Consider the following 27,954-nt stretch of genomic DNA (forward strand, 5'->3'; position numbering starts at 1 on the left):
GCTCCAAAATCACTGTGGACTGTTACTTCACCCATGAAATTAATAGACGCTTGCTGCTTGGAAGAAAAGCTATGACAAACCTAGATAGTGTGTTAAAAAGCAGAGACATTATTTTGCCAACAAACATTTATACAGTCAAAGCTACGGTTATTCCAGTAGTCATGTACGGATATGAGAGTTGGACCATAAAGAAGGCTGAGCACTGAAGAATTGACGCTTTTGAATTGTGGTTCTGGAGAAGACTCTTGAGAGTCCCTTTGACAGCCAGGTGATCAAGCCAGTCAATCCTAAAGGAAATCAACCTTGAACATTCATTGGAAGGACTGATACTGAGGCTGAAGCTCCCATACTTTGGCCACCTGATGCGAACAGCTAACTCACTGGAAAAGACCTTGATGCTGGGAAAGACTGAGGGCAGGAGATAGGGATGACAGAGGATGAGATTGTTGGATCGCATCACTGACTCAATGGACCTGAGTTTGAGCAAAGTCTGGGAGATAGTGAAGGACAGGGAAACCTGGCATGCTGCAGTCCATGGCGTTGCAAAGAGGCAGACATGGCTGAGTGACTAAACAACAGCAACATCACTTCCATAGTAAAGCAAGCCTGAGGCATTGCAGGATGGCTTTACTGAGGAATCCAGAGTGAAGGAAGATCATCAAGCTATTTCTTTAATTCCTAGTTATTTTACTGCCCCTTAGTTTACCTTTTAGATTGATATTGGGAGAAGCAGTTTCCCATAGAGCCCCCGCAGGAATCACAAACTCTTGATTTTGACACCAGATCCATTACCCCCTACATGACTATGCACTAGGATTTCATCTGCACCATCAGCTTCTTCAAAGAGAGGGGACAGGGAGTGAATACTACCTCAGTGGGTGTAGTTTAGAAACATATAAAACTACAAGTTTTAAATTCTAGAAGGCCATCATCTGTCAAGGAGACCTTGGATGATGACCTTTGGGGATCGTAAGAGGTAGATCTTAGTCCTTTTCCTTAAGATGACTCTGAAAGATTGGTCTTCCATTAGTGAATCTGAGTGTGTCATCTGTCAATTGGAATAATGATGCCATCCTCCCAGAGTTGTTTTGAGGATAATGTAAGGTATGTAATTGTGTGAATGTTTCAGCTATAAATATATAAATACTATCTTGGGCTTCCCAGGTGGTGCTGTAGTAAAGAACCTGCCTGCTGATGCAGAAGACATAAGAGATGCAGGTTCCATCCCAGGGTGGGGAAGATCCCCTGGAGAAGGAAATGGCAACCCGCTCCAGTATTCTTGCCTGGGGAATCCCTTGGACAGAGGCGCCTGGCAGTCTACGTCCATGGGGTCCCAAAGAGTCGGACACAACTGAAGTGACTTAGCACACCCGCATCTTAGACAAAATTCCTTTTGGCAACCTTCTTTTAAATCTGAAAATAGCTTCTTTTCCAGATTTCTCTAATAAAGTGACTATGGGACTGCTTTGATATGATTCCATGTGGCCCTGACCATTTTTGCGCATATTTCCCAGAGCATGAGTACCCAAGATGTTCTGCAGTCAGTGTCCAAAAGTGCAGCAGCTGATGGGGATCTTACTTTTTCTTTTGTCATCGATGTTGCCAATGTTTCTGAAAAGAGGTTGTACCAATCTGTCCTCCACCAGCAGTATATGAAGTTCTTGTAGCCCTACATGTTCCACTTAAAGAGGATGCAGTATAAACATAAACTCACTGATCAGATTTTCTTTCAAATTCTGGAATTATTCCAGGATATATTCTTGGGCACAAATACAAAATATGCTACTTATAGGGACATAAAATGAAGAAAGATTAAAATAATCTACCATTTTAGTACCAGGATATCAAATTAGCAAGCAATAAAAGTGTAAAACCCATCATGGATTCAGATCTACCAAAACAGGTTCTCTTGTCTTATGGTTGTGTGTGCTAAATACTAATAAAAAGATTGTAAATTGTAAAGGTCAACTAAACAGTAAATACTGAAAATATTCAATGTGTGTACTCTTTGACAAAGCAGTTCCACTTATGGGATCTTGTCTTCCTCAGGCAGCCAGGGTAGACCCTTGCCATCATGACCCATCTGACCACACTGCTCAGGGTTGAACCATCAACACAGATGACTCAGTGTCTTCAGATCCCCTGACTCCTTGATCCAAAGGAGAAAATCTCTTACTGCTGCTTTCCCAGCCTTGATGAACCATCCACAGAACCACCACAAGTATTGATATGGAGTAGTGCTAGGTCCAGAGAAGGCAGTGGCACCCCACTCCAGTACTCTTGCCTGGAAAATCCCATGGAGGGAGAAGCCTGGTGGGCTGCAGTCCATGGGGTCGCTAAGAGTCGGACACGACTGAGCGACTTCACTTTCACTTTTCACTTCCATGCACTGGTGAAGGAAATGGCAACCCACTCCAGTGTTCGTGCCTGGAGAATCCCAGGGACGGGGGAGCCTGGTGGGCTGCCGGCTATGCGGTCGCACAGAGTCGGACACGACTGAAGCAACTTAGCAGCAGCAGCAGCAGTGCTAGGTCCCTACTTCTGGAGGGACTTGTAGATCTCTGAGCTCATCCCTGTGTAGAAGAAATTTCTCTTCCTCTCCTTCTCCAGGCTCTCAGAAACCCTCCCTTCTGTAGCAGGTACAAACAGCCCAGTCCTCATACTGAGTTTAAGGTTTTACAAAGGATGGAAGAAACGTGGATGTAAGACAACTTCTGCTCCCAGCCCTGTCACAAACTTCCTTGGGGACAAGGGGAAGGAGCATCAAGACTGGCTCTCGCTGTAGGGAAGGTAAACATAGGGAGAACAGAGATGAACACTGCAGCAGTACGTGTCCTAACACATTTTGTACAGATCTGTCACCCACAACAAAACGTGCCCAGGCTGCCGATTGTGTCCTTAACTATGGCAGTGGGCTCGGGGGGAAACCTCTCTACCACCTGTTTCTGGTGAGCAGCCCAAGCTTTTTTGTCACACATCATGAAGACAAGACAGCCATATCTCACTACCAGCACCTTGGTTCCTCTCCACGTAGCTCTCCTAGAGTCAGGTTGCCTGATAAAATCAGGACACCCAATTAAATTTGAATTCCAGAGAACTAAAGAATGATTTTTAGCAAAAGTATGCCAAATATAATGTGATTTTGTTTATCTGAAACTGAAATTTAACTTGGTGTCCTTTATTTTTATTTGCTAAATCAGGACACCCTGGGTAGGAGACCATGAATGTAACAGTCCCGGTTGAGCCCCCCAGAAGATAATCAGCACCAATCATCCATGTGAGTACCCTTTCTTGGATGTCCCAGCAGAATGACACCTCCAGATGACTGTGAGCCTGAGTGAAAGACATCATGTAGAGCAAAAATCACTCAACTGAGCCAAGTCAACACACTGAATCCTGAGAGATAATAAATGGCTATTATTTGGGGGAATTTATTAAGTAAAAATGAATATCCAAAACATACATTTCGGGTGAACTCTTTTCCTGTGGCCTGGAATCATTGACTAGGATAGGGATTCGCTGATTCTTGAAGGCTTGGTATAGTTTTGGCTATAGATTGTATGCCAGTTTATATGTGGGTATTGATCTCTGAATATTTCCATTCCTTCTTGAAGGATTTCCACAGGAAATTTTCATGGTGCATGTTTTTCACCCTACTCTTGGGATTTAGAACCTAATTCCAATCCCCCTCCACAAGAGCCTCCAGTGCAATCTCCTGTGCTAAGGATCTGAGAGATTCTTACTACAATTGGCTCCATATCCTCAAAAAGTTGCTTGGTGAGTATGCAGTCAGAGCTAGGGGTGTTTACTCACTTTGAAAAATGATTGTCAAAGGTTGTTTCCTGAAACACTCTCTCGCTACTGGGATGACCTTTGGCAAAAAAGATACTTTCCTTGAACACATATAGACAGAGCTTGCTCACCAGCAGCAGATAGCTCTACATTGTAGTGTTTGGCCTTTGTGACTGTCTCACGAAGCACTTTTTAAAAAACTTACTTGCTGCAATTGAAACAGTTGTATTTTTTTGGCTGCCCTGGGTCTTCCTTGCTGTGTGCAGACTTTCTGTAGTTGCAGCAGGGGAGGGGGGACTGCTCTCTAGTGCACAGTCTTCTCATTATGGTGGTTTCTCTTGTTGCAGAGCTCAGGCTCTAGGGTTCCCTGGTACATGGGCTCAGTAGTTGTGGAGACTGGGCTTAGTTGCCCGGTGGCATGTGGAATCTTCCCAGACCAGGGATTGTACCTGTGTCTCCTGCATTGGCAGGCAGATTGTAAACTACTGGACCACCATGGAAGTCCTCATGAAGCACTTTCAGTTGGTTGAGTCAGTACGATTCTGGGGTTCATTAAAAGGAAGCTCAATTGCCTACAAATCTAAGCCCTTTTCCCCAATACCACCTTTATAAGTAATAGAACTGATGTTCTTTTTATTCTTTTGTCATAGTTCTTGGGTCAGAGCCCAGATGTGGACAAAGGATGTATTTGGGGAACCTCTTAAAGACACAAACATTCTGTAACAGATCGTAGGACTAGTTGGGGAGCCATCAGTACTCAGAGAAGGGAAGAAGAGCCTTGGACACAGCTCTGAGAGCAAAGCAAACATGTGCTCCATAAAGGCAGCTTGCTTCAAGAGTTTTGAAGGGAAAGGGCCTGGGCTGTGTGTTCCTCCTTCCAAAGCCACTAATCAGGTAAGTGATTCCCACAGTAGAGAAGTCAGTTATAGAGAAGCTAGACATGTTTTGGTCATAGATGTCCCTCCTCATGGAAGAAAGTATCAGGAATGGATAATAAGAATTTCCCAAACAGAAACCAATTGTATAGGCAATCGACCAGATTTCTTTCTGCCTATTAAATGATTACATTATTCTAGGCCTGCCTCCCTGAAGCACCTCTGAATGTTTCTTTAAATGACATCTTTCCGAGTTCCTAGATTGTTCAATCACATGATTATAAGCATTCTCTGAATGTTCTTACCACAGATGACAGCTGTTAGCCTTCGGGGGTAGACCATCTCTAAGAACCCCAGGCAGGATACCTCTCTGGGGCAACTCTCCTCCTGGAGTTTGCCAGTTTCCCAGATCCCAGTCTTGTACCTCTAATTAGTACGCTTTTTCTGTTGGCAGCCAAAGCTAATGTGCTCTGCTTTCACAGAAGTCCAGGGTGGTGACGGAGGGTGAAAAGGCATTTCCGGATGTGGCGGACTAGCCTGCGTATCGCCGTTGCCATGGAAACCTGACGTAACTATGGTGACCGTGACGATTTTTCTGCGGAGACGCATAACCCGAGAGCACCACAGGTTCAGTCTTCAGGTGTTTGGGACTCTGCTGAGGGTGTGGGGCCCGGCAGGGGGTGGGGGGCGGGATCGCCCTGGGCTGTGGGGAGACAAAGGGATCCGCATTCAAGCCGCCGCTTTCCCGCTTTGGGGCTCGGTGTCCCGCTGTCTCGTAGGTAAAGCTCTGGGGTCCCGCCCGGCCCCAGTGAGTGTGGCGTCCTGCTCCAGGGGTGTCCTGGAGCCACTTTCCTCCTTAAGGCAGGAGCGCGGGAGGTGAGACAGGTAGCGACTCTCTCTGAGCCTCAGTTTTTCCCGCTGTAAAATGGGGATGAGATTGCTTTCCCCACAGGAACTCTGAGAACATTCATTGATAACACATGAGTAAGCCTATGGCCCTGTGGGTATTGCGGGATCATGAACATCTGTATGAAGTCAGGCCACTTCTTACTCCTTTTCAACTTTGTCGTTAAGGGATAGATGAGGAAAGGAGAAGAAAAAGGCCATGGTGGGAAGCTCATTGTAACATCTGGTTGTTATAGTCACTACCCAGTTGTTTCAGTGTCATTGTCAGCTAACCCAGTGCCTCGCACGGTGCAGGGCACGCAGTTACACCGGTAAACCATGGTGATTGCTGGATGTGTCTTTCCTTGTGCAGCTCTCATGCTGATATGTGCGTGTGTGTGTGTGTGTGTGTGTTAGTTGCTTAGTCGTGTCCGACTCTTTGCAACCCCATAGACCATAGCCCACCAGGCTCCTCTGTCCATGGGATTCTCCAGGCAAGAACACTGGAGTGGGTTGCCATTTCCTTCTCCAGAAGGAACTATAGAAAGAAAGTGAAGTCACTCAGTCCTGTCTGACTCTTTGCGACTCCATGGACTGTAGCCTACCAGGCTCCCCCATCCATGGAATATTCCAGGCAAGAGTACTGGAGTGGGTTCCTCATGCTGATGGCCTTGCTCATATCAGGTGTCTGAAGGAGGCAGGTTCTGAGGACCTGTGTCCTGATGGCTGATGGAGCTTCTACTCCAGATTCAAGGGCAGTGGTCCTCTGGAGACCCCAACCCTTCACTTCGTGGTGGAATATGACATCTGGCTCTAGTGAGTTCATAGATCTGGATGAAAGCATGTTATGAAATGGCTCCTGGGCTTCCCTGATGGTCCAGCAGTTAAGAATCTTCCTTTGCAATGTGAGGGACAATGGTTCGATCCCTGGTATGGGAAGATCCCAATGCCATGGGGCACCTAGGCCCATGTGCCACAACTACTGAGCCTGAGCTATGGCGCCAAGGAGCCAAAATTACTGAACACATGTGCAGTAACTACTGAAGTCTGTGCACTCTACAGCCTGTGCTCTACAACAAGAGAAGCCACCACAATAGGAAGCCCATGCACTGCAACAAAGAGTAGCCCTAGGTCTCTGCAACTAGAGAAAACCTGAGTGTAGCAATGAAGACCCAACACAACCAAAAATAAATAAATAAATAGATATTTTAAGAAAATAAAAAGAAATACTCCTGTGAGATTCTACCCTAAAAGTAGAGAAGGTACTTTGATCTCATGGGAAAGAGATTTAACAAGTGGAATGTCAATCCATTAGCAGCTACTTGCTTTGTAGTAGTCCTGAGGCCCATTTCAGTTCAGTTCAGTTCACTCCCTCAGTCATGTCCAACTTTTTGCGACCCTGTGGACTGCAGCAAACCAGCCTTTCCTGTCCATCACTGTCTCCCAGAGTTTCCTCAAACTCATGTCCATCGAGTCAGTGATACCATCCAACCATCTCATCCTCTGTCATCCCCTTCTCCTCTTGTCTTCAATCTTTGCCAGAATCAGGGTCTTTTCTAATGAGTCCATTCTTCCCCTCAGGTGGCAAAAGTCTTGGAGCTTCAGCTTCAGCACCAGTCCTTCCAGTGAATATTCAGGACTGATTTCCTTTAGGATGGACTGGCTTGACCTCCTTGCGGTCCAAGGGACTCTCAAGAGTCTTCTCCAACACCACAGTTCAAAAGCATCCATTCTTTGGCGCTCAGCTTTCTTTATGGTCCAACTCTCACACCCATAGATGACTATTGGAAAAACCATAGCTTGGACAATAAGGACCTTTGTCAGCAAAGTAATGTCGCTGCTTTTTAATATGCTGTCTAGGATTGTCAAAGCTCTTCTTCCAAGGAGCAAGCATCTTTTAATGTCACCTTTTAATGTCATAGTCACCATCTGCAGTGATTTTTGAATCCAAGAAAATAATGTCTGTTACTGTTCCATTCTTTCCCCATATATCTACCATGAAGTGATGGGACTGGATGCCATGATCTTAGTATTTTGAATGTTGAGTTTTAGGGCAGATTTTTCACTCTCCTCTTTCATTTTCGTCAAGAGGCTCCTTAGTTCCTCTTCACTATCTGCCATAAGGGTGGTGACATCTGGTGACATAACTGAGTTTATTGATATTTCTCCCACCAATCTTCATTTCAGCTGATGCTTCATCCAGCCTGGCATTTCACATGATGTACACTGCATATAAATTCAATTAACAGGGTGACAATATAGAGCCTTGATGTACTCCTTTCCCAATTTGGAACCAGTCCATTGTTCCATGTCTGGTTCTAACTGTTGCTTCTTGACCTGCATACAGGTTCTCAGGAGGCAAATAAGGTGGTCTGGTATTCCCGTCTCTTTAAGAATTTCCCACAGTTTGTTGTGATCCACATAGTCAAAGGGTTTGGCATAATCAATAAAGCAGAAGTAGATGTTTTCCTGGAATTCTCTTGCTTTTTCTATGATCCAACAGATGTTGGCAATTTGATATCTGATTCCTGTGCCTTTTCTAAATCCAGCTTGAACATCTTGAAATTCATGGTTCATGAACTTTTGAAGTCTGGCGTGGAGAATTTTGAGCATAACTTTGTTAGCATGTGCGATGAGTGCAATTGTGTGGTAGTCCTAACATCCTTTGACATTGCCCTTTTTTGTTATTAGAAGGAAAGCTGACCTTTTCCAGTCCTGTGGCCACTGCTGAGTTTTCCAAATTTGCTGACATAATGAGTGCAGCACTTTCACAGCATCATCTTTTAGGATTTGAAACAGCTGTGCTGGAATTCCATTACCTCCACTAGCTTTGTCCATAGTGATGCTTCCTAAGGCCCACTTAACTTCACACTCTGGGATGTCTGGCTCTAGGTGAGTGATCACACCATCATGGTTATCTGAATCATTAAGATCTTTTTTGTATAGGTCATCTGTGTATTCTTGCCACCTCTTAATATCTTCTGCTTCTGTTAGGTCCATGCCTTTATTGTGTCCATCTTTGCATGAAATGTTCCCTTGGTATCTCTAGTTTTCTTGAAGAGATCTCTAGTCTTTCCCATTCTATTGTTTTCCTCTATTTCTTTGCATTGATCACTGAAGAAGGCTTTCTTATCTCTCCTTGCTATTCTTTGGAACTCTGCATTCAGATGGATGTGTATTTCCTTTTCTCCTTTGCCTTTCACGTCTCTTCTTTTCTCAGCGATTTGTAAGCCCTTCTCAGACAACCATTTTGCCTTTTTGCATTTCTTTATCTTGGAGATGGTTTTGATTACCACCTCCTATAAAATGTCACAAACCTCCATCCATAGTTCTTCAGGCACTCTATCAGATCTAATCCCTTGAATCTATTTGTCACTTCCACTGTATAATCATAAGGGATTCCCATTTGTAGATTCATCCATTCCCATCCATTTGAGTTCACTGATTCCTAAACTGTCAATGTTCACTCTTGCCATCTCCTGTTTGACCACTTGCAATTAACCTTCATTCATGGACCTCATAGTCTCAGTGCCTATGCAATATTGTTTTTCCAGCATTAGACTTTACTTTCACCACCAGACACATCCACAACAGGGCATTTTTTTCCGCTTTGGCTCATCCTCTTCTTTTCTTCTGGAACTATTTCTCCACTCTCCTCCAGTAGCATGTTGGGCACATACCGACTAGGGGAGTTCATCTTTCAGTGTCATATCTTTTTACCTTTTCATACTGTTCATGGGGTTCTCAAGGCAAGAATAGTGAAGTGGTTTGCCGTTCCCTTCTCCAGTGGACCACATTTTGTCAGAACTCTCCACCGTGACCTGTTTGTCTTGAGGCTCTACACGGCATGGCTCATAGTTTCATTCAGTTAGACAAGGCTGTGATCCAAATGATCAGTTTGACTCGTTTTCTGCGATTATGGCTTGCATATTGTCTTCCCTCTGATGGATAAGGATAATAGGCTTGTGCAAGCTCCCTGATGGGAGGGACTAGCTGTGTGGAATACTGGGTCTGCCTCTGCTGGGCAAAGCCATGCTCAGTAAATCTTTAATCCAGTTTTCTGCTGCTGGGTAGGACTGTGTTCCCTACCTGTAGTTTGTCCTGAGGCCAAGCTACAGTAGGAGGGTAATGACTGTACTGGCAACCTCCTTCAAAAGGACTTGTGCCAGCACACCACAGCTCCCAGGACTGTTGTAGTCCGTGCCCCTGACTGTGTGGCAGGCCACTGTTGACCCATGCCTCCACCAGAGACTCCAGACACTCACAGGCAAGTCTGCCTCAGTCTCTCGTGGGGTCACTGCTCCTTTCTCCTGGGTCCTGGTGCACACAAGGTTTTGTTGTGCCCTCCAAGAGTCTGTTTCCCCAGTCCGAGGGAAGTTCTGTCATCAAATCCCTGGGAGTTCTCAGGCCCTTTGCTGCATCCCCACTTTGGGAAATCTGTTATTGGCCCTAGAATTTTTACAACAGTGTGAGAACTTCTTTGGTATAATTTGTCTCTAGTTTGTGGGTCGTCTGCTCAGTGGCTCTATAGTGGAGCTAATGGTGACCTCCTTGAAGAGGACTCACGCCACACACTGCACCTCCCAGGTCTGCTGCATCCAGAAACCCTGTCCCTGTGGCAGGCCACTACTGACCTGTGCCTCTGAAGAGTAAAGAATGAATAATATGTGATCTTTTATTTCTTATATGGGTAGGGCCCAGCCTCCTCTCAGTTGTTCTGCTATGGATGATTTGGAGTTTCTGTCCACAGGGAAGGAACTTCAATTGCTTTTCCTGGGTGGTGGGGGTCCATCTACCTCCTACCTCATGTCTATATCATGAAACTAACACTACAAAGGAGCCAATGAATTCCTCCTGCCTCTTTGTAACCTCCCCACCCACCTGCCTCTGGCCTCAAACTTCCTCGCCTGGATCTTTTCCATTCCCAGGAAACCACTGGACTTCTGTCTCTATTAATTAATTTCATTGTTTATGATTTTATGTAAATAGAATTGTACAGAATGTACTTTTTTCTAGCTTCTTTCATTCAGCCTATTTCTAGATTTATTCATTTGTTGACTGTGTAGGTAATTTCTTTTTATTGCTGAATGGTATTCTGTTACACAGATATATCACAATTTGTTTTATCCATTCATCTGGTGATGGATATGAGGTTGTTTCCAGTATGAAGCACTTTTAAATGACACCAGTATGAACATTTGTATTTAAGTCTTTAGATGAACACATGCTTTCTTCCGCTAGGGTAAATACTTAGGGGTTCAATGGCTGGAGCATATGGCAGATGTAAGATTGATATTGTGAGAAATCACCAAACTGGTTCTGAAGTGGTTGTACCATTTTTCATTCCCATCAGCAGTGTATGAGGGTTCAATCTTCCAAGCACAATATTGTCAGTGCTTAGTGTAGTCATTATTTTAAATTTTGGCCATTCACACAGGGTGTAGTGATGTCTCATTGTAATTTTAATTTACATTTCCGTATTGACTAATACTGTTGATCATCTTTTCATGTACCTATGTGCCATTTATGTAATTTCTTAGGTGAAGTGTTGGTTCAAATCAATCACATGCCAGAGAAGTCATACACAAAACAGACTTGAAAGTTATAATGGAAATAGTCAACAGTTTGATGAGTCACTGAAATAAGAGCAGAAGAAAAAGAAAGAAAGAAAGGAAATTATGGCTTTTCCTTTGTAAAATGTAGTCAATGTGGACAAATACCCCTGGTGATCAGATCTAGAATTGTAGCTCTGAAAGTCTCAAGGCAGTAAGCAATGGAAAGGGAAGAGAGGGAGGAGAGGGTTTAAAATTACTGACTCACAGTCTTCAAAAACGTTGAGGTCATCAAAGTCAAGAAAAAACTGAGGAGCTTTGCTAGACTGTGGAAAACGAAAGAGACATGACAATATAAGATTCTGTCCTGGATCCTTTTGCTATGAAGGATATTGTTAAGACCACTGGCAAAACTTGAACAGGGTCTGAGGATTAGCTTGTAATAAATATTATTAATGATAACTCCCTGATTTTGATGGTTGTCTTCTAGTTACACAGGAGAATATTCTTGCCTTTAAAACATACACTCTAAAGTATTTGGGAGCTACAGGGCATCAGCATTGTGTTGGCAACTTGCTCTCTTAGGGTCCAGAGAAGGAGGTGGGGCAGAGGATCCTTTATTTTATACCAGCAACTTTTCTATAAGTTTGTGATTTTTTAACAAGGTGAAACAAAGAGCATGTATTATTTTCATCAGAAACGTGGGCTCCTGTATATATATGGGCTATATATATGGGCTGAAAGGAACCCCTTTGGATTTTATAACAATGATGCCATTGGTGACCTTGTTAAGAACAGATTGAGCTAAATGGAGAGGCAATAGACAAGGATGGGCTGAGGAATAACAGGGAGGTTGGAAAGTGGAGACTGTGACTATATTAATAGTTCCCCGCTGTTTTGAGAAGTTTATTGTTTGTGAAAATGAAAAGAGAGAGGGGAGGATGTAGTTCAGGAATATTGATTTGTAAGGAAGCATTTTAGGGGGGGGTCTTGGTATGTTTGTTTATCTATTCATTGAAAAGAGAATCATAAACCAGTTTGTATTAATGTTGAAAATGTAAGGGTTCAAGGCCTAAAAGTTGATGAAGATGATAAACAGTCTTTAGTTTTTCTGATTCTTCTGCATTGCCAGGACAATGTGTAAACACTGAATTCATCATTTACAGGTGGCTGGATGTGGAGAATGTTCTACAAAATGGTATTTCTATAAAGCTCTTCAAATAGTGTACATTATATATAAATTATACATACACCAACTACAGTAATGGATATCTCCAGGGCTGTGGCAAAATATAGGCATTATATGTATTTCTGTGTTGTTTGAATTTACCTTCCATCCAAAATTTACTACTTATGTAATTACGATAAAAATAACATTTTAAAACAGGAGATTGGAATCTGGTCTTACATTTATTTGCAAATTGTTGTTGTAATGAGAGATTTACTTTCTGAAAATATGTCCATAGTTAATCATGAATAGGGGAGGAAGCAAATTAGATACTATGTATATCATCATCCCAAATTTTACTGATCAGGTAGGATCTGTCTGTCATGAGGCTCAGAGACTGCATAGGTAATAGCAATGGAAGCACAGGGTCTTGTGCTGCATTTCACATCTAGAAAAGTCTGTTACATGAGTTTAAGGGAACCCTAGTCCTCCCTCACCCCTTCCTAATCTGTTCTTCTCAACCATGAGATTCAAGTTGCAATTTCAGTTCTTGTCACCAGCTGATGAAGACCTCTAATTCCTAAATTTCCTCGAAGCAAAAACACTTTCTTTTAGCAAGGAAAGAAAACCAAAGCAATAAACATTTTTGTTTGTTTAGGTAGACTTTATTTTGTAGATCAGCTTTAAGTTCAAGGAAAAATTGGGCAGTACAGAGAGTTCAGAGAGTTCCCATACACCCCATGCTCCTGCACACCCACACAATCTCCCCCTCAGTACTACCAACATTCCACCTCAGAGTGGTACATTTCTTACAATCAATAAACCTACATACACTTTATCACCCAAAGTTCGTATTTCACATTGTCAAAGCAAGTAACATTTAAAAAATTAATTTTTACAAAGCAGATGCTAAAACTGGAAGTATAAAACAAGCCTTTATCTTGTATACAATTAAGAAAAGGTTGGAAAGAAATATGGTCACTGTCAGAGGCTCATCTTTTCAATATTGGTATTTCATTCCTCCTTTCACTATATATTTATGAGCAACTTCTATGTGCCAGGCACTGGCAACCTGAATTCAAACTCTTACTTCACACCTTTCTCTCTGTTCAACCCTCAACTTTTCTACAACCTCCTACTTAGTGGTTCTGTCCTTTACACCTGCAAGATTCTACCAGGGTTTTCACATCACATACATTTACACAAACCCGAACCTGAGTCTGAAAAGGCGACTGTCCGTGGGGGAGTCAGTATGCTAGTGTAGAGTGAGAAAAATTAGGGTTAGAATCTTAGTAATCCTCTTAACAAGCTATGCGACCTTAAAAAGGATTACAAAATACTTGCCCCACTCCTTAAGTAGTATAGTGTTTTATGAATATATGTATGTATGTATATATGAGTTTCCAGGTGTTATGTGCCTAAGCATAAAACATCTGAGTCTTAGGATAGGAATAAGATTTACTTGAAATTATAAAATTATGCCCCCAAATGTTCCTACCTTTTTAAACTGCCACCAGCAATGGGTAAAAATTCTCAATTTATGTATCATAGAAACAAAAAATAAAACCAAAAACAAACCAGAGCTTTGGTATTTCAGTTCAGTTCAGTTCAGTTGCTCAGTCGTGTCCGACTCTTTGCAGCCCCATGAATCGCAGCACGCCAGGCCTCCCTGTTCATCATCAACTCCTGGAGTTCACCCAAACTCATGTGAGAATTTTAAAATAAGTCTTCCTCAACTGATTACTCTGAAATATTGCTTTCTGTTGTTTTCACCTCCATTTCCCTAGTTACCAATACAATTAACCACATTTCCTGATATGTATTGCTTTTATGCATTAAGAATATTAAACCTTCACTGCAATGGCTTCATTCTTTTGTTTTGTCCTTCTTGAGAAAATATTGCATGCCAGGCAAGGCCAGTCAGAATCATGAGGGAAAGAGATGAGTTTTGAGCTAAATCGTTCAGGAGTAGGATTGTTGAGAGGAAGTGGAATACCTATATGGATATTCTTGACTATGCAAAGAACGTGGAAGAGGAACTGTACCCAATGTGCTTGGGGTACACAGCCAGGAGACAGTCTGATATGGCTGAAGTACAGCCTACAAGGAGGGATGGGGTGTTGAGGAGGAACTCGGACTCACTTTGTAGCATCCAAAAACTACTAAGTAGCCCTTATAAAAACAAAGCAGAAAGGGACCTTACCAGTTACCTAGTCCAGCAACTTTAGTTTGCAGAGACAATAATCAGGCTCAGAAAGAGTCAAATAGTTTGCTTCGTTGTGCAAAAGCTTTTAAGTTTAATTAGGTCCCATTTGTTCATTTTTGCGTTTATTTCCATTATTCTGGAAGGTGGGTCATACAGGATCCTGCTGTGATTTATGTTGGAGAGTGTTTTGCCTATGTTTTCCACTAGGAGTTTTATAGTTTCTGGTCTTACGTTTAGATCTTTAATCCATTTTGAGTTTATTTTTGTGTCTGGTGTTAGTAAGTGCTCTAGTTTCATTCTTTTACAAGTGGTTGACCACTTTTCCCAGCACCACTTGTTAAAGGGATTGTCTTTTCTCCATTGTATATTCTTGCCTCCTTTGTCAAAGATAAGGTGTCCATAGGTGCGTGGATTTACCTCTGAGCTTTCTATTTTGTTCCATTGATCTATATTTCTGTCTTTGTGCCAGTACCATACTGTCTTGATGACCGTAACTTTGTAGTATAGCCTGAAGTCAGGCAGGTTGATTACTCCAGTTCCATCCTTCTTTCTCAAGATTGCTTTGGCTATTTGAGGTTTTTTTATATTTCCATACAAATTGTGAAATTATTTGTTCTAGTTCTGTGAAAAATACCATTGGTAGCTTGATAGGGATTGCATTGAATCTATAGATTGCTTTGGGTAGTATACTCATTTTCACTATATTGATTCTTCCAATCCATGAACATGGTATATTTCTCCATCTATTTGTGTTCTCTTTGATTTTTTCACCAGTGTTTTATAGTTTTCTATGTATAGGTCTTTTGTTTCTTTAGGTAGATATATTTCTAAGTATTTTATTCTTTTCGTGGCAATGATGAACGCAATTGTTTCCTTAATTTCCCTTTCTGTTTTCTCATTGTTAGAGTATAGGAATGCAAGGGATTTCTATGTGTTAATTTTGTATCCTGAAACTTTATTCGTTGATTAGCCCTAGTAATTTTCTGGTGGAATCTTTAGGGTTTTCTATGTAGAGGATCATGTCTTCTGCAAACAGTGAGAGTTTTATACAGAACGAAGTAAGCCAGAAAGAAAAACACCAATAGAGTATACTAACGCATATAATGGAATTTAGAAAGATGGTAACAATAACCCTATATGCGAGATAGCTAAAGAGACACAGATGTATAGAATGGTCTTTTGGACTATGTGGGAGAAGGCGGGGCGGGGGGGATGATTTGAGAGAATGGCATGGAAACATGTATATTATCATATGTGAAACAGATCACCAGTCAAGATTCTATGCATGAGACAGGGTGCTCAGGGCTGGGGCACTGGGATGACCCAGAGGGATGGAATGAGGAGGGAGGGGGAGGGGGGTTCAAGATGGGGAACACATGTACACCCATGGCTGATTCATGTCAATGTATGGCAAAACCACTCCAATGTTGTGAAGTAATTAGCCTCCAATTAAAATAAATACATTAAAAATTTTTTTTCAAACAGTTAAAAGTTAAAAAAAGAAAAGAAAGAATAAAATAGAACATGGCTACCATGCATGTATTAGGTATCTGCTAGGATCCTATCCACATTTCATCCCAGACGTCTTACATGAACTCTAATCCTGTGTATCTATCAGAAATCTTCAATTGGAGGAAGATAAATATTAGTACAAATCCCCTGGTAACCTGTACCACTCAACACAGATTTTCCTACCCAGAAAGCATAAACTCATTCATTCCTCATCCTTGCAAGGCCACCATATAGAAGAGAAGTTCAAGTGGGAGAGTGGTGAGACCATGGTCACTAGAGTCAGACAACCCTCACAGAGATGGTCTTAGCCTTTTAACTGTGGGACCTGAAAATGATATTTAACTGCTCTGACATTTAACCTTCCTCATTTTTAAAGTACCAATGTTGGGCACCTAGTGGGGCACTTCAGAGGATGCCATTTTGATTCCCACTTTGCCCCCTACATTCTTTTTTTTTTTTTTTTTGACAAAACAAGAGACTTTATTGGGAAGGGGCACCTGGGTGGAGAGCAGGAGGGTAACGGAACCCAGGAAGATTGCTCTGCCATGTGGCTCAAAGTCTTGGGCTTTATGGTGATGGGATTAGTTTCCAGCTTTTCTTTGTCCAGTCATTCTGATTCAGGGTTCTTCCTGGTGGCAGTCACATTGCTCAGCCAAGGTAGATGACAGTGAGAAGGGTTCTGGGAAGTGGTAGGACATGTGGTGTCTCCTTTTGACATTTCCTGAATTTTTCTGGTTGATGGTGGCTTGTTAGTTCTGTGTTCCTTAGCAGGACCTCCTGTTATAAAATAACTCATGCAAATGGTTACTATGGTGCCGGTCAGGGTGGGTGGTTTCAGTCAGTGTGTCACCCTTAACGACTCCCCACTGAGAGACCTCATACTCAAAATATTTCTTGGGAATTGGGGCAGAAGTCGTTTTCTTCTGTAACTTCTTCCAGCCGAGACTGGGTGTAGTCCTGCCTAGTAAGGCAGACGACCCCGTGGACTGTAGCCCACCAGGCTCCTCTGCCCATGGGCTTCTCCAAGCAAGAATACTGGAGTGGGTTGCCATTTCCTTCTCCAGGGGATCTTCCTGACCCAGGGATCGAACCCGGGTCTCCTGCATTGCAGGCAGACGCTTTACCCTCTGAACCACCAGGGAAGCCCAGTAAGGCAGAAGTCTCTCTCTATCTGATCTAAAGTGCCCCTTCCATCCTTTAAAGAGATGTCCTGAATATGAATGGAAAAGTTTGATTACTAGAGGATTCCCTATTGCTTGAAAATGTAACAGCATAAAGGGATAAGCATACAAATTCATTACATGCCCACACGAGTTTCTGTGCCAGTTTGTTATGAAGAATTGGCTGCCAGGTGGAGTCCTAGAGAAAGAATGTCATTATATCCTTTCCATTTAATTGAATCATCTACAGTCGAGTCCAGAGTAGAGGAAGAAAATCTCCCCCTACCCTTCTATTTAAAAAGCTCTCCAATTGTCTTATTTTGACTTTTAGATTTAACATCAGAAAAGTGTGTGAACTTTGATCTTAAGGCACTGAAGCTGATGAGGAAGCACACAGTGCGATACTGACTTGGCTAAGTAAAACATTGAAATGAGAGTTAGATGTTCTCATCATAAAGGCCTTTTGGAGAGGCTACTCCCTTCCACCAGCCTCAATGATTAAACGAGATAAAAATATGGAGTCCTCCTAGCCACTCAGGAATGTTAGCATTCAGAATACCAGGACAAACTCATCATTACCTTCGAGGTACAAAATACTCATTTGATGTTTTGTATATTATATCAGTTAATGAATAATTTAAAGAAGTGAAAATAAAAGGGATTGCAAATGGCAAATGTTTACATTCTTGTTAAATCAGAAATATATATTATTTTACAGGTTCTTTTTTTTTTTTTTTTGGCCACACTCCACCACATGAAGGATCTTCAATGACTAGGGATTGAACCCATGCCCCCTGAATTCAAAGAACAGAGATTTATCCAAGGAAGTCTCAGGTTCTTTTCCATTATGGTTTTTACAGGATATTGAATATAGCTCCCTGTGCTATATAATACATCCTTATTTTTTATCTATTTTATACATAGTAGTTTGCATCTATTAGTCCCCTACTCCCAATTTATCCCTCCCCCCACTTTGCCTTTGGTAACCATAATTTGTCTTCTATGTCTGTGAGTCTGTTTCTGTTTTGTAAATAACTTCATTTGTACTATTTTTTTAGATCCTACATGTGACATCATATATGTCTCTCTCTCTTACTTCACTTAGTATGATAATCTTTAGGTCCATACATGTTGCTGCAAATGATATTATTTCATTCATTTTATGGCTGAGTAATATTCCATTGTATATATGTACCACATCTTCTTTATACATTTATCTGTCAATGGACATTTAGGTTTCTTCCATATCTTGACTATTGTAAATAGTGCTGCTATGAACATTCAGGTGCATGTATCTTTTCAAATAAGAGTTTTCATCTTTTCCAGATATATGCCAAGGAGTGGGGTTGCTGGATCATATGATAACTCTATTTTTTTTTTTTTAAGGAACCTTCATACTGTTCTCCATAGAGCCTGCACCAATTTCCATTCCCACCAACAGTGTAGGAAGGTTCCATTTTCTCCACACTCTTTCTAGCATTTATTGTTTTTAGACTTTTTGGTGATAGCCATTCTGACCAGTGTGAGGTGATGCCTCATTGTAGTTTTGATTTTCATTTCTCTAATGGTTAGCGATGTTGAGCAACTTTTCATGTGCCTATTGGCCATCTGAATATCTTCTTTGGCGAAATGTCTATTTAGGTCTTCTGCCCATTTTATGATTGAGTTGTTTGTTTGTTTTTATATTGACTTGTATGAGCTCTTTGTATATTTTAGAAGTTCGTCCCTTGTTGGTCAATCTTTTGCAAGGATTTTCTTCCAGTCTGTAGGTTGTTGTTTCATTTTGTTTATGGTTTTCTTTGCTGTGCAAAAGCTTATAAGTTTGATCAGGTCCCATTTGCTTATTTTTGCTTTTATTTCTTTTACTTTGGGAGACAAACCTAAGAAAATATTGCCACAATTTATGTCTGAGAATGAGTAAAACAACATTTTAAAAGATATGCGTTGGCCTAAGCATGAGGCACAGGTCACTTTTATAAGAATCAGCTGGGATCTTGTAAAAATCACAACTTCTAAGACCTTAACCCAGACCTGCTAAATACTTTCCCTGGAGTCTAGAACTCAGGAATGTGGTTTTGTCATTCAACTTTATCTGTTTCTGTATTAGTGTACCTGGTAGGTAACAATCGAGCCATGCAGCACTTGTTTGCTGCTGCTACTGCTAAGTCGCTTCAGTCGTGTCCGACTCTGTGCGACCCCATAGACGGAAGCCCACCAGGCTCCCCCGTCCCTGGGATTCTCTAGGCAAGAACACTGGAGTGGGCCGCCATTTCCTTCTCCAATGTGTGAAAGGCAAAAGTGAAAGTGAAGTCACTCAGTCGTGTCCGACTCTTAGCGACCCCGTGGACTGCAGCCTACCAGGCTCCGCCATCCATGGGATTTTCCAGGCGAGAGTACTGGAGTGGGGTGCCATTGCCTTGTTTACTGAGTGCTAAAGACAGAAAAGGCCCCTCCCTTTATAGGGCTTCTATTCTTTTTTGGATACACATAAAATAACTAATATAATTTCAGTGAGCAAGGAGTGCCATGAAGAAAATAAAACAGAGAAATGGGATCAAAAATAACATTTATGTAGTGAGCAGTCAAGGATTTCCAGGGCCACCCAGTTTGACAACTTTAAAGATCATCATCACTTACTTTGACTACAATGTACATGATGATCCCTGGAGCTGCACCATGTTATGTGACTAGAGAAGGCCATGCTATGGACGTGACATTTCAGCTAACACCTTGATGATAAGAATGAGCTGAGTGTGTATGCAATCTTTTGATATTAGCCTAAGGAAGAGCGTACTCTGAAGTGGGAGTGAGTATGACTTATTCCAGAAAAAGATAAAAACCAGTGTGGCTGGAACCTGCTGGAAAATGTAGGGAGAGCTGTGAGAAAAAAAAAAGTACAAGGGAAGCTATTGTAAGATATGGAAAAGAACTCAGGCCTAGCTGGCAATTTTACCACATTTCCATAGTCAGTATACTTTCTCAATATCTGAGAACCCTGTGGCACAACAATCTAGTCTGCGTTCAAAACTTCAACACTCTCTCAGACCTCAACATTTTTAACTGCTCTTTTGGCTTCTTGTTTCTTTGGAAAAGTAGATGCTGATTGTCTGCATATCAAAAATATCACAGAAGAGATTGTCTATATGCCCCTAGCACCAAACATACCAATTTACCTGCCTCACCACCTATGCTCCCTACTTTCCCTGCTGTGAAAAAACTTCCTGAAGTAGCCCCTTCTAATTGCAATGGATCACTCTAGGACTTTGATTGTGTGATTGATTATCCCCATTCTCCCTTAAGCCAGCAATAGTCTTCTTTCTACCAGACAAGAGGACATATGAAAGAATGAACAGACAGATGAACTCATGAAAGATTTGAGAGCTGGATGGGGGATACAGAAGGAGGTGTTAGTGTGATTCTCGGTTGTTTCACCTGATTATCTGTGTGACAGGTAGTGATATCAACCGGGATGAGCAATGTATAATGGATCCTTTCTGGTGGGACATGATGAACCATCTTGATTTCTCAATACCTTTGTATACCCAAGTGGGAATGTTAAGAATGTAGCAAGATATTTAGATCAGAGACTGACCTAGAGAGGGAAACACAGGAATCATATGTGGATGAATGGCAATTGAAGATATAAGTATAGGTGAGATGGCTGCCGAAGGAGAGAATGTGGAATGAAAGGGAAATGTGGACAAAATGGGCACCAAGGAACTCCCAACATATGAACTTCAAGAGTCTTCAGTGAGCACATGACAGAACCAGTATTAAGAGCCCAGGTGTTCATCTCCCAGTTCAGCTGTGCTCTTTTGTTACAAGATGCTACCCCTAGGATGAACCTCTTTAGAGTGGGCCCAGCCATGGGTCTTTCTATCTAGGATAGCCCCAAAGGAAACCTGTGGAGTGGCTGTTTATGTGTTCTATCCACTTTGGACAAGTAACTCTCCCACTTCACTAGACTTATCCCTCCTTTTGTAATGGCCTGCTTTCCTCTGCATATAACCCACTATGATGTTTACTTTGCAAGCCACGTCTTGCCTATTAAGGGAGAGGGGAGACTGTTAAAGGATATTGTATTGTAACCTTATGCCAGAAATCCCTGATGTGGAGAATTGAATGAAGAAGTACACTTGTGCAATAAGAAATATACCTAATGCAAGTGTGGTTGTATCTTGTGCTGATTTCCATATGACTAGAAATAGGTTGTTGCACAAATGGGGTTTTTAATGCTGCTGGGACATATTCTATTTCATTATGATGTTTTATTATCATTTTTGGGCTTCCCTTGTGGCTCAGCTGGTAAAGAATCTGCCTGCAACGTCGGAGATCTGAGTTCAATCCCTGGGTTGGGAAGATCCCCTGGAGAAAGGAAAAGCTACCCACTCCAGTATTCTGGCCTGGAGAGTTCCACGGACTGTATAGTTCCTGGGGTCACAAACAGTCGGACAGGACTGAGCAAATTTCACTTTCACTTTCATTATCATTTTGGATCTTTTGTCATGTGTAGTTATTTTTTCACTCATCTTTTATCCTGATTATTTTTGAGAGACTTGAGGGAAGGAATGCTCCTGTAACCAGACATGGTACGAGCATGAGGTAAAAGGGGAAAGCATGTACTGCTGCTGCCGCTGCTGCTAAGTCGCTTCAGTCGTGTCCGACTCTGTGCGACTCCATAGACAGCAGCCCAACCAGGCTTCCCTGTCCCTGGGATTCTCAAGGCAAGAACACTGGAGTGGAGTGCCATTTCCTTCTCCAATGCATGAAAGCGAAGAGTGAAAGTGAAGTCGCTCAGTCGTATCTGACTCTTAGCGACCCCATGGACTGTAGCCCACCAGGCTCCTCCATCCATGGGATTTTCCAGGCAAGAGTACTGGAGTGGGGTGCCATTGCCTTCTCCGAAGCATGTACTAGTAACCTTTAAAACTTAAGTAACTTTGTTTTGAATAGAAATGATTTTTTAATTGAGAAGAACTCAAACAGTACCCAAATATTTACTATTCACAATGGTAAAAAAACTTATTTTTGATATTCATCTATAATTTTTAACCTTGTAATAACTTTTAAACATATTTCAAAATATGAAATTCCCATAGCTATATTCCAGAAAGCATGTTTTTTAATCAAGTCAAATATATAAATGTATTTGTGACAAAGTACCAAACATTATAATTAACCGAGTATTCCACTTTAAAATTACTGAAAATCAAGCATAATCTTGTACTGCTTTCTTAGGTTACTTTTGAAAGATAACTGCATGCTGACATTATATATTAGAGAGTGTAAAAACACACAGAGAGAAGACATCTCAAAAAATGGCAGAGTAACTTTTGCATCACACTGGAATCTAATTTTTTAAAAACACAAACAACTACAGCAATGTTGCCTTAGAAAAAATGCACAATGTGGGAGGTGTGAGTTAAGTTTTATCTGGGACAAAATGAGGGCTGCAGCTGGGGAGACAGCATCCCAGATAGCTCTGAGAAACTGCTGCTCCAAAGAGGTGAGAGAGGAGCTAGGATATATAGGAGTTTTGCAACAAAGAGCAGGTAGTCAGGAACATCAAAAGACTGCTGTTGATTAGAGAAACCAGATATGTCAAGTTACAGAATTGAGTGCTTTTCTGTGTATGGGAAGATGCCAGAGTCTGGACTCACTGTAATCATTCGTTTGATGTGCACCTCAGCTATCTGGGGCCAGTACCCTGTGTTTTCAGATCCTGAGTTTCCTCGGGGCTCAGAGTAGGAAGTGTTTGCAGTCTGATGGCTTTTAAATGGAAGATATTCTTTCCTCCCTGAGTTCCCTCAGGACTCATCAGCTCACCTTCAGTGGTGGCTACAATTGCTGATGACTGTGACATCCTTTGTTTACTGATACGACAGGAAACATTCCATTTGTCAGCAACCAGGGAAAAACCTGTTGAAGAGAGAAGCTCCTGTATTGTAGTTAGAGTGCTGTGGTATTCTCAACTGCCGAGCAGTCATCCCCAACACCCCAGATCAGCTGGTGAAAGTTGCTAGTACCAGAAGGAGCATTATGGAGTTTATTCTCAGTGAATTGTGGCTCGGGATCTCAACTCATCTGGCAGAATGTTTATCTTTGTTTTGCCTGATTCGGCGCTTTCCCAAGGAGTAAAGTGGTTTTTGCTAAAAGCATTTAAAGGCTCAGATATTTTCCCTAGCTGCCTGGGGCAAAGGACAAAACTCAGAATAAACAATAAACGTAATGAAAAAACTGGGAGGAAGAGGTTGTGAAAGGAGACACATGGGAGAATAAGGGCTTTTAAAAGTTCTCAAATATAAAGGGGGATCAAGAAGACCACACATATGCCCAGAATGGGAATGTGCTTTACAGGCCTGAGGAGACCCCAAGCTTTCACCTCTGGATGTCCTTCAGACTCTGAAAGAAAAGAAAGTGTTAGTCACTCAGATGTGTTTGTGACCCCATGGACTGTAGCCCACCAAGCTCCTCTGTCCATGGGATTCTCCAGGCAAGAATACTGAAGTGGGTTGCCATTTCCTTCTCCAGGGGATCTTCCCAACCCAGGGATTGAAACCAGGTTTTCCGCACTGCAGGCAGGTTCTTTACCATTTGAGCTACCCAGGGAAAGTCTGAAGTAGGAAGTAAAAACTAAGAGAGTTGTAAATTGCCTGGCTAAACACTGAATGAGTTCCCCAGCAAGGACCAATCTGCAAAGACTTGGAAGAGTGTTTCTTCTTTTTTCTTCTTAACTTTCATTGACTCCGGGTATTTATATAAACTGTCCAAACACCAGCTGACCACTAAGTTTAGGCAACACAGACTTCAGTGGAAACACATGATAAAGAATAAAGACTTTACAAAAACAGTTTTGGAAAAATCTCTAAAGAAAAATTCAGCTACAAATCACAATGGCCAGCAACAACAAATCCAGGGGAGAGGGAAGAATATGATTTCCAGAGGTATCACATAGTAATAGTCAAAATGTCCAGTATCAACAGGAAAAAGATTATGAGGCATGCAAATAAAATATGGCTTACTCACAGGAAAAAAAAAATTAATAGAAACTGTCCTTCAGAAGGGTTTCCCAGCTGGTGCTAGTTGTAAAGAGCTTGCCTGCCAATGCAGGTAGACATAGGAGATGTGGATTCCATCCCTGGGTCAGGAAGATCCCCTGGAGGAGGGCATGGCAACCCACTCCAGTATTCTTGCCTGGAGAATCCCAAGGACAGAAGAGCCTTGTGGGCTACAGTTCATGGGGTCACAAAGAATTAGACATGACTGAAGCAACTTAGCATGCACATTACTCAGAAAGCCCAGAGATTGGACTTAATAGGCAAAAACTTTAAATCAACTGTCTTTAATATGATCAAAATGGTAAAGGATAAAGAACTAAAATAACCCAGGAAAATGATGTCTCACCAAATAGGGAATATCAATAAACAGGAAAAAAATTATAAATAGGAACCAACAGCAATCCTGAAGCTGAAAAGTACAGTAGCTGAAATGAAAAATTCAATATCAAGGTTCAACATCAAATGTAAACAGGCAGAAAAAGGAATCAGGGAACTTTAAGATAAGTCTGTTTCTCAGTCTGAGGAGCAGAAAGAAAAAAGAGAAAGAGAGAAGGAAGAAAGACTATTTGAAGAAATGATGGATAGAATTTTTAAAATTCAAGGAAAATCACAAACACACACATCCAAGAAGCTCAACAAACAAAGCAGGATACACTCACCAAAGCACAGTACCATCAAATTGTCATAGCCAAGGGGCTTCTCCAGTGGCTTATTGGTAAAGAATCCACCTGCAGCGCAGGTGACAAAGGAGACTTGGATTCCATCCCTGGGTCGGGAAGATTCCCTGGAGGAGGGCATGGCAACACACTCCAGTATTCACACCTGGAGAATCCCATGGACAGAGGAGCCTGGCAGGCTATGATCCATAGGGTCGCAAAGAGTCGGACACGACTGAAGCGACTTAAGCACATGTTAATGATATAATGGTTGTCATTAAAAGAGTCCTTGGAGAAGTGCAGAACGGAGAAGGCAATGGCACCCCACTCCAGTACGCTTGCCTGGAAAATCCCATGGACGGAGGAGCCTGGTAGGCTGTAGTCCATGGGGTCGCGAAGAGTCAGACATGACTGAGTGACTTCACTTTCACTTTTCACTTTCATGCATTGGAGAAGGAAATGGCAACCCACTCCAGTGTTCTTGCCTGGAGAATCCCAGGGACGGCGGAGCCTGGTGGGCTGCCGTCTATGGGGTCGCACAGAGTTTGACATGACTGAAGCGATTTAGCAGCAGCAGCAGCAGAAGTGCACCAAGTGATATGTCTAGGATTTACTTCAAAGATCATCTCTAAGGGTGGAAAGTGGGTAAGGGGATATAGATTAAATAAGATTGACCATGAGTTGTCCCGATACATTTTCAGTTGTTGTGTACACTCGGTGATGAGTACATTGCCTTTCATTATACTGTTCTATTTTTGCATATGTTTGAAATTTTCCATAATAAAAGATAAAGTTAATGTAAACTATAAATAGAAGAAATTTTTAATCAAAAATAGGAACAAAACAAAAAAGTGTGAAAATAATTAGAAACAACACCATCTCCTTGACTCATTTCCTGTTCCCCACTCTCCCCCATGCATTTGTGTTCAGAGAAAATAAGAAACCGGCGGACAATCATGATAAGGAGAATAACAGCTTGGGAGTGAAGTGGGTGGGACAACTTGCTCATCACAGATATTCTTGCATTAATTTTGTTTTTTAGAATATTGCATTAAAGTGTGATTATCTTAAGTGCTGAGGGGTTTAGCATCCCTTACAATGCTGCGCCTAAATCCCGGCAGGTGGGGGGTGTATCCTAGGTGCAGAGGAGGGAAAAGGCAAGTCCTCAGAAGAGAAATGGGAATGGCTATCGGCCCCTGGGAAGATATTGCCCTTAGGTGGCCGGCAGAGAAAGGCCCAGGAACACGTGAAGAAAGGAGGGTTCTACGGCCGGCTCCTGGACAAGTGTCACAGGGCGGCGGGTGGTGGTGGTGAGGACTGAGGGGCAACGGAAAGTGTGTGTGCGCCACCAAGGGCTCTGCGAGACCCCGAGGGGCAGGAAGGGCGGGGCGAGGGCGTGGCTTTCCATTGTGACACAAGCCCCACGTAACCGGCCAGTGCCTCGTCTTGCTTGCACGCCCCGCTCTGGCGTCGGACCCGGCTCGCCTCTTGGTACCTGCTCCGGGTGGCCCTGAGGGAGCGTGGGCCGGGGACGACCCCTAAGAGGAGGAGAAGCGAGAGGAGCAGGTAAGGGACCCAGAGTGGGGTCCGCAAAGGTGGCGCGGGCGAGCGGACGCAGCCTGAGGACCTCTCCTCGGGAGTCCGTTGCCTCGGAGTGGAGACTGCAGCCCCAACGCCACCCCGCCCCCGCCCCGACACCCGGCGTTTGGCCGCCGAAAGCGGTAGGCCTTCCCGGGGGCTTGGGTGGGGGACGGGCCGGGAGGCCTTAAGGCCGCAGGCCCTTGCTAACACCTGCTTCTCGCACCGTAGCGAGCTTTTCCCACACCCCTGCCCCGCCCCCGTTCTTCTCGGGTTATAAAATGTTGGTCGGCGCGGCGTGTGGGGGCTGAGAAGGGGGCAGTTGAGCCTGGGATCGGGGCACGCTGGGTGGGGGTGGCTGGGGGTAGGGGACGCGGGGCCAGGAAGGAGCCGAGCGCCTGGCTGTAGCAGCCCCCTGCCCCCACCCCGACCCTCTGCAGGTCTGCGAGTCGAAGTGTTGCAGCGGCGCACTTGCAGCAAGAATCGGAAGGAGCAGGAGACAGCAAGGATAGGCCCAGGTCGGTGCGAGGGACAGTTGGGCGGTGGGGGGAACGTGGGGAAAACCCGAAGACTCCAAATGCTCCCTGCAACCCCGTCCTCCATTTTGGTGCCTGCAGAGACCTGGGCCTGGATCGGCAGGGAAAATGGGGGGTTGGGGGCGCGGGAGGCGGGTAGTGCTCGGACTGGGGGCTTCCTAGAGGGCGTAGGAGGCCTCCCAGGTGGGAAAAGGAAAATTTGCAAAGCCTTTGACCACCAGGACTGGGAAGCTTGAGAGGTGCGTAGTAGGGCCTCTGTCCTCGGTGCTGATCATTCCATCCAGAAAATAGCCCCTTGTTGCATCTTCTGTCTCCTAGGAGCAATGGCTTCCAAAGAGGAACGAGCAATAGAAAGTTTCAACATGGAAGATGCCCACCAGAAAAACGAACGAGGGGATCAGGCCTCTTTGAAGACTGGAGAGGAATCACGCGACTTGGGAGGGGGCAAAGTCCAGAAGTCTGGAGGAACTATCAGACTGGGATGGGTTAGACGACTTGTCCCTAATTTTCGATGGGCTATACCCAACAGGCGTATTGATCACAATGAAGTGGGAAATAATGTAGAAAAGCCTATGGGGCAGATAATAGAAATCAAGGGAAAGACTAAGAAGCAGCAGATGAGATATCATGTGCCCTATCAAACTCCTGAACCTGACAATCATTGTGAGTTTTGCCTTATACCTTGAATGTTAAAGAGTTTTCCTGAGGTTAATAATATGGCCTCTGCTCTACATGCTTGTAGTTTTTGTGAGTTACTTTTTCTGTAAATCTTTTGGTGTTTCCACTTACCAGTTTCTAACTGAATACTATTTTGTCTCATTGTATAACTTCCTGTCAGCAGGGCAATTTCATTCAGTTATAAGAAAAAGTATTCTTTTCATAATATGAAATTAATAAAGCAGTTTTAAAAGCAATCTTCCTGGTACACACCTTGTTTTATTTTTTGTTAATGTTACCTTTCCTCTTCTAGCTCCCT

General features: G+C 42.9%; 1 protein-coding gene across 3 annotated transcripts; it reads left to right on the forward strand.

The window, feature by feature from the left end:
• The first annotated feature begins 5,223 nt into the window (after nt 1–5,223).
• On the forward strand, nt 5,224–27,890 carry LOC129638821 (protein BEX4-like). 3 transcript variants are annotated; one of them, XM_055563525.1, is made up of 3 exons: nt 5,224–5,294; nt 26,883–26,960; nt 27,297–27,890. In XM_055563525.1, the coding sequence occupies exon 3, from the start codon at nt 27,302–27,304 to the stop codon at nt 27,662–27,664; it is 363 nt and encodes a 120-aa protein (XP_055419500.1). In that variant the 5' UTR covers nt 5,224–5,294; nt 26,883–26,960; nt 27,297–27,301; the 3' UTR covers nt 27,665–27,890. The 3 variants fall into 3 exon arrangements, with proteins under 3 accessions (XP_055419500.1, XP_055419499.1, XP_055419501.1); XM_055563524.1 differs by lacking the exon at nt 5,224–5,294 and adding an exon at nt 26,290–26,430; XM_055563526.1 differs by lacking the exon at nt 5,224–5,294 and adding an exon at nt 26,566–26,585.
• Nucleotides 27,891–27,954: the final 64 nt, after the last annotated feature.

Source organism: Bubalus kerabau, chromosome X (assembly GCF_029407905.1).
Source record: "Bubalus kerabau isolate K-KA32 ecotype Philippines breed swamp buffalo chromosome X, PCC_UOA_SB_1v2, whole genome shotgun sequence".
Classification (NCBI taxonomy): Eukaryota; Metazoa; Chordata; class Mammalia; order Artiodactyla; family Bovidae; genus Bubalus; species Bubalus kerabau.

Excerpts from the sequence above, each read along its gene's own strand:
- LOC129638821 (XM_055563525.1), top strand. The coding sequence starts at position 27,302 with ATGGCTTCCAAAGAGGAACGAGCAATAGAAAGTTTCAACATGGAAGAT.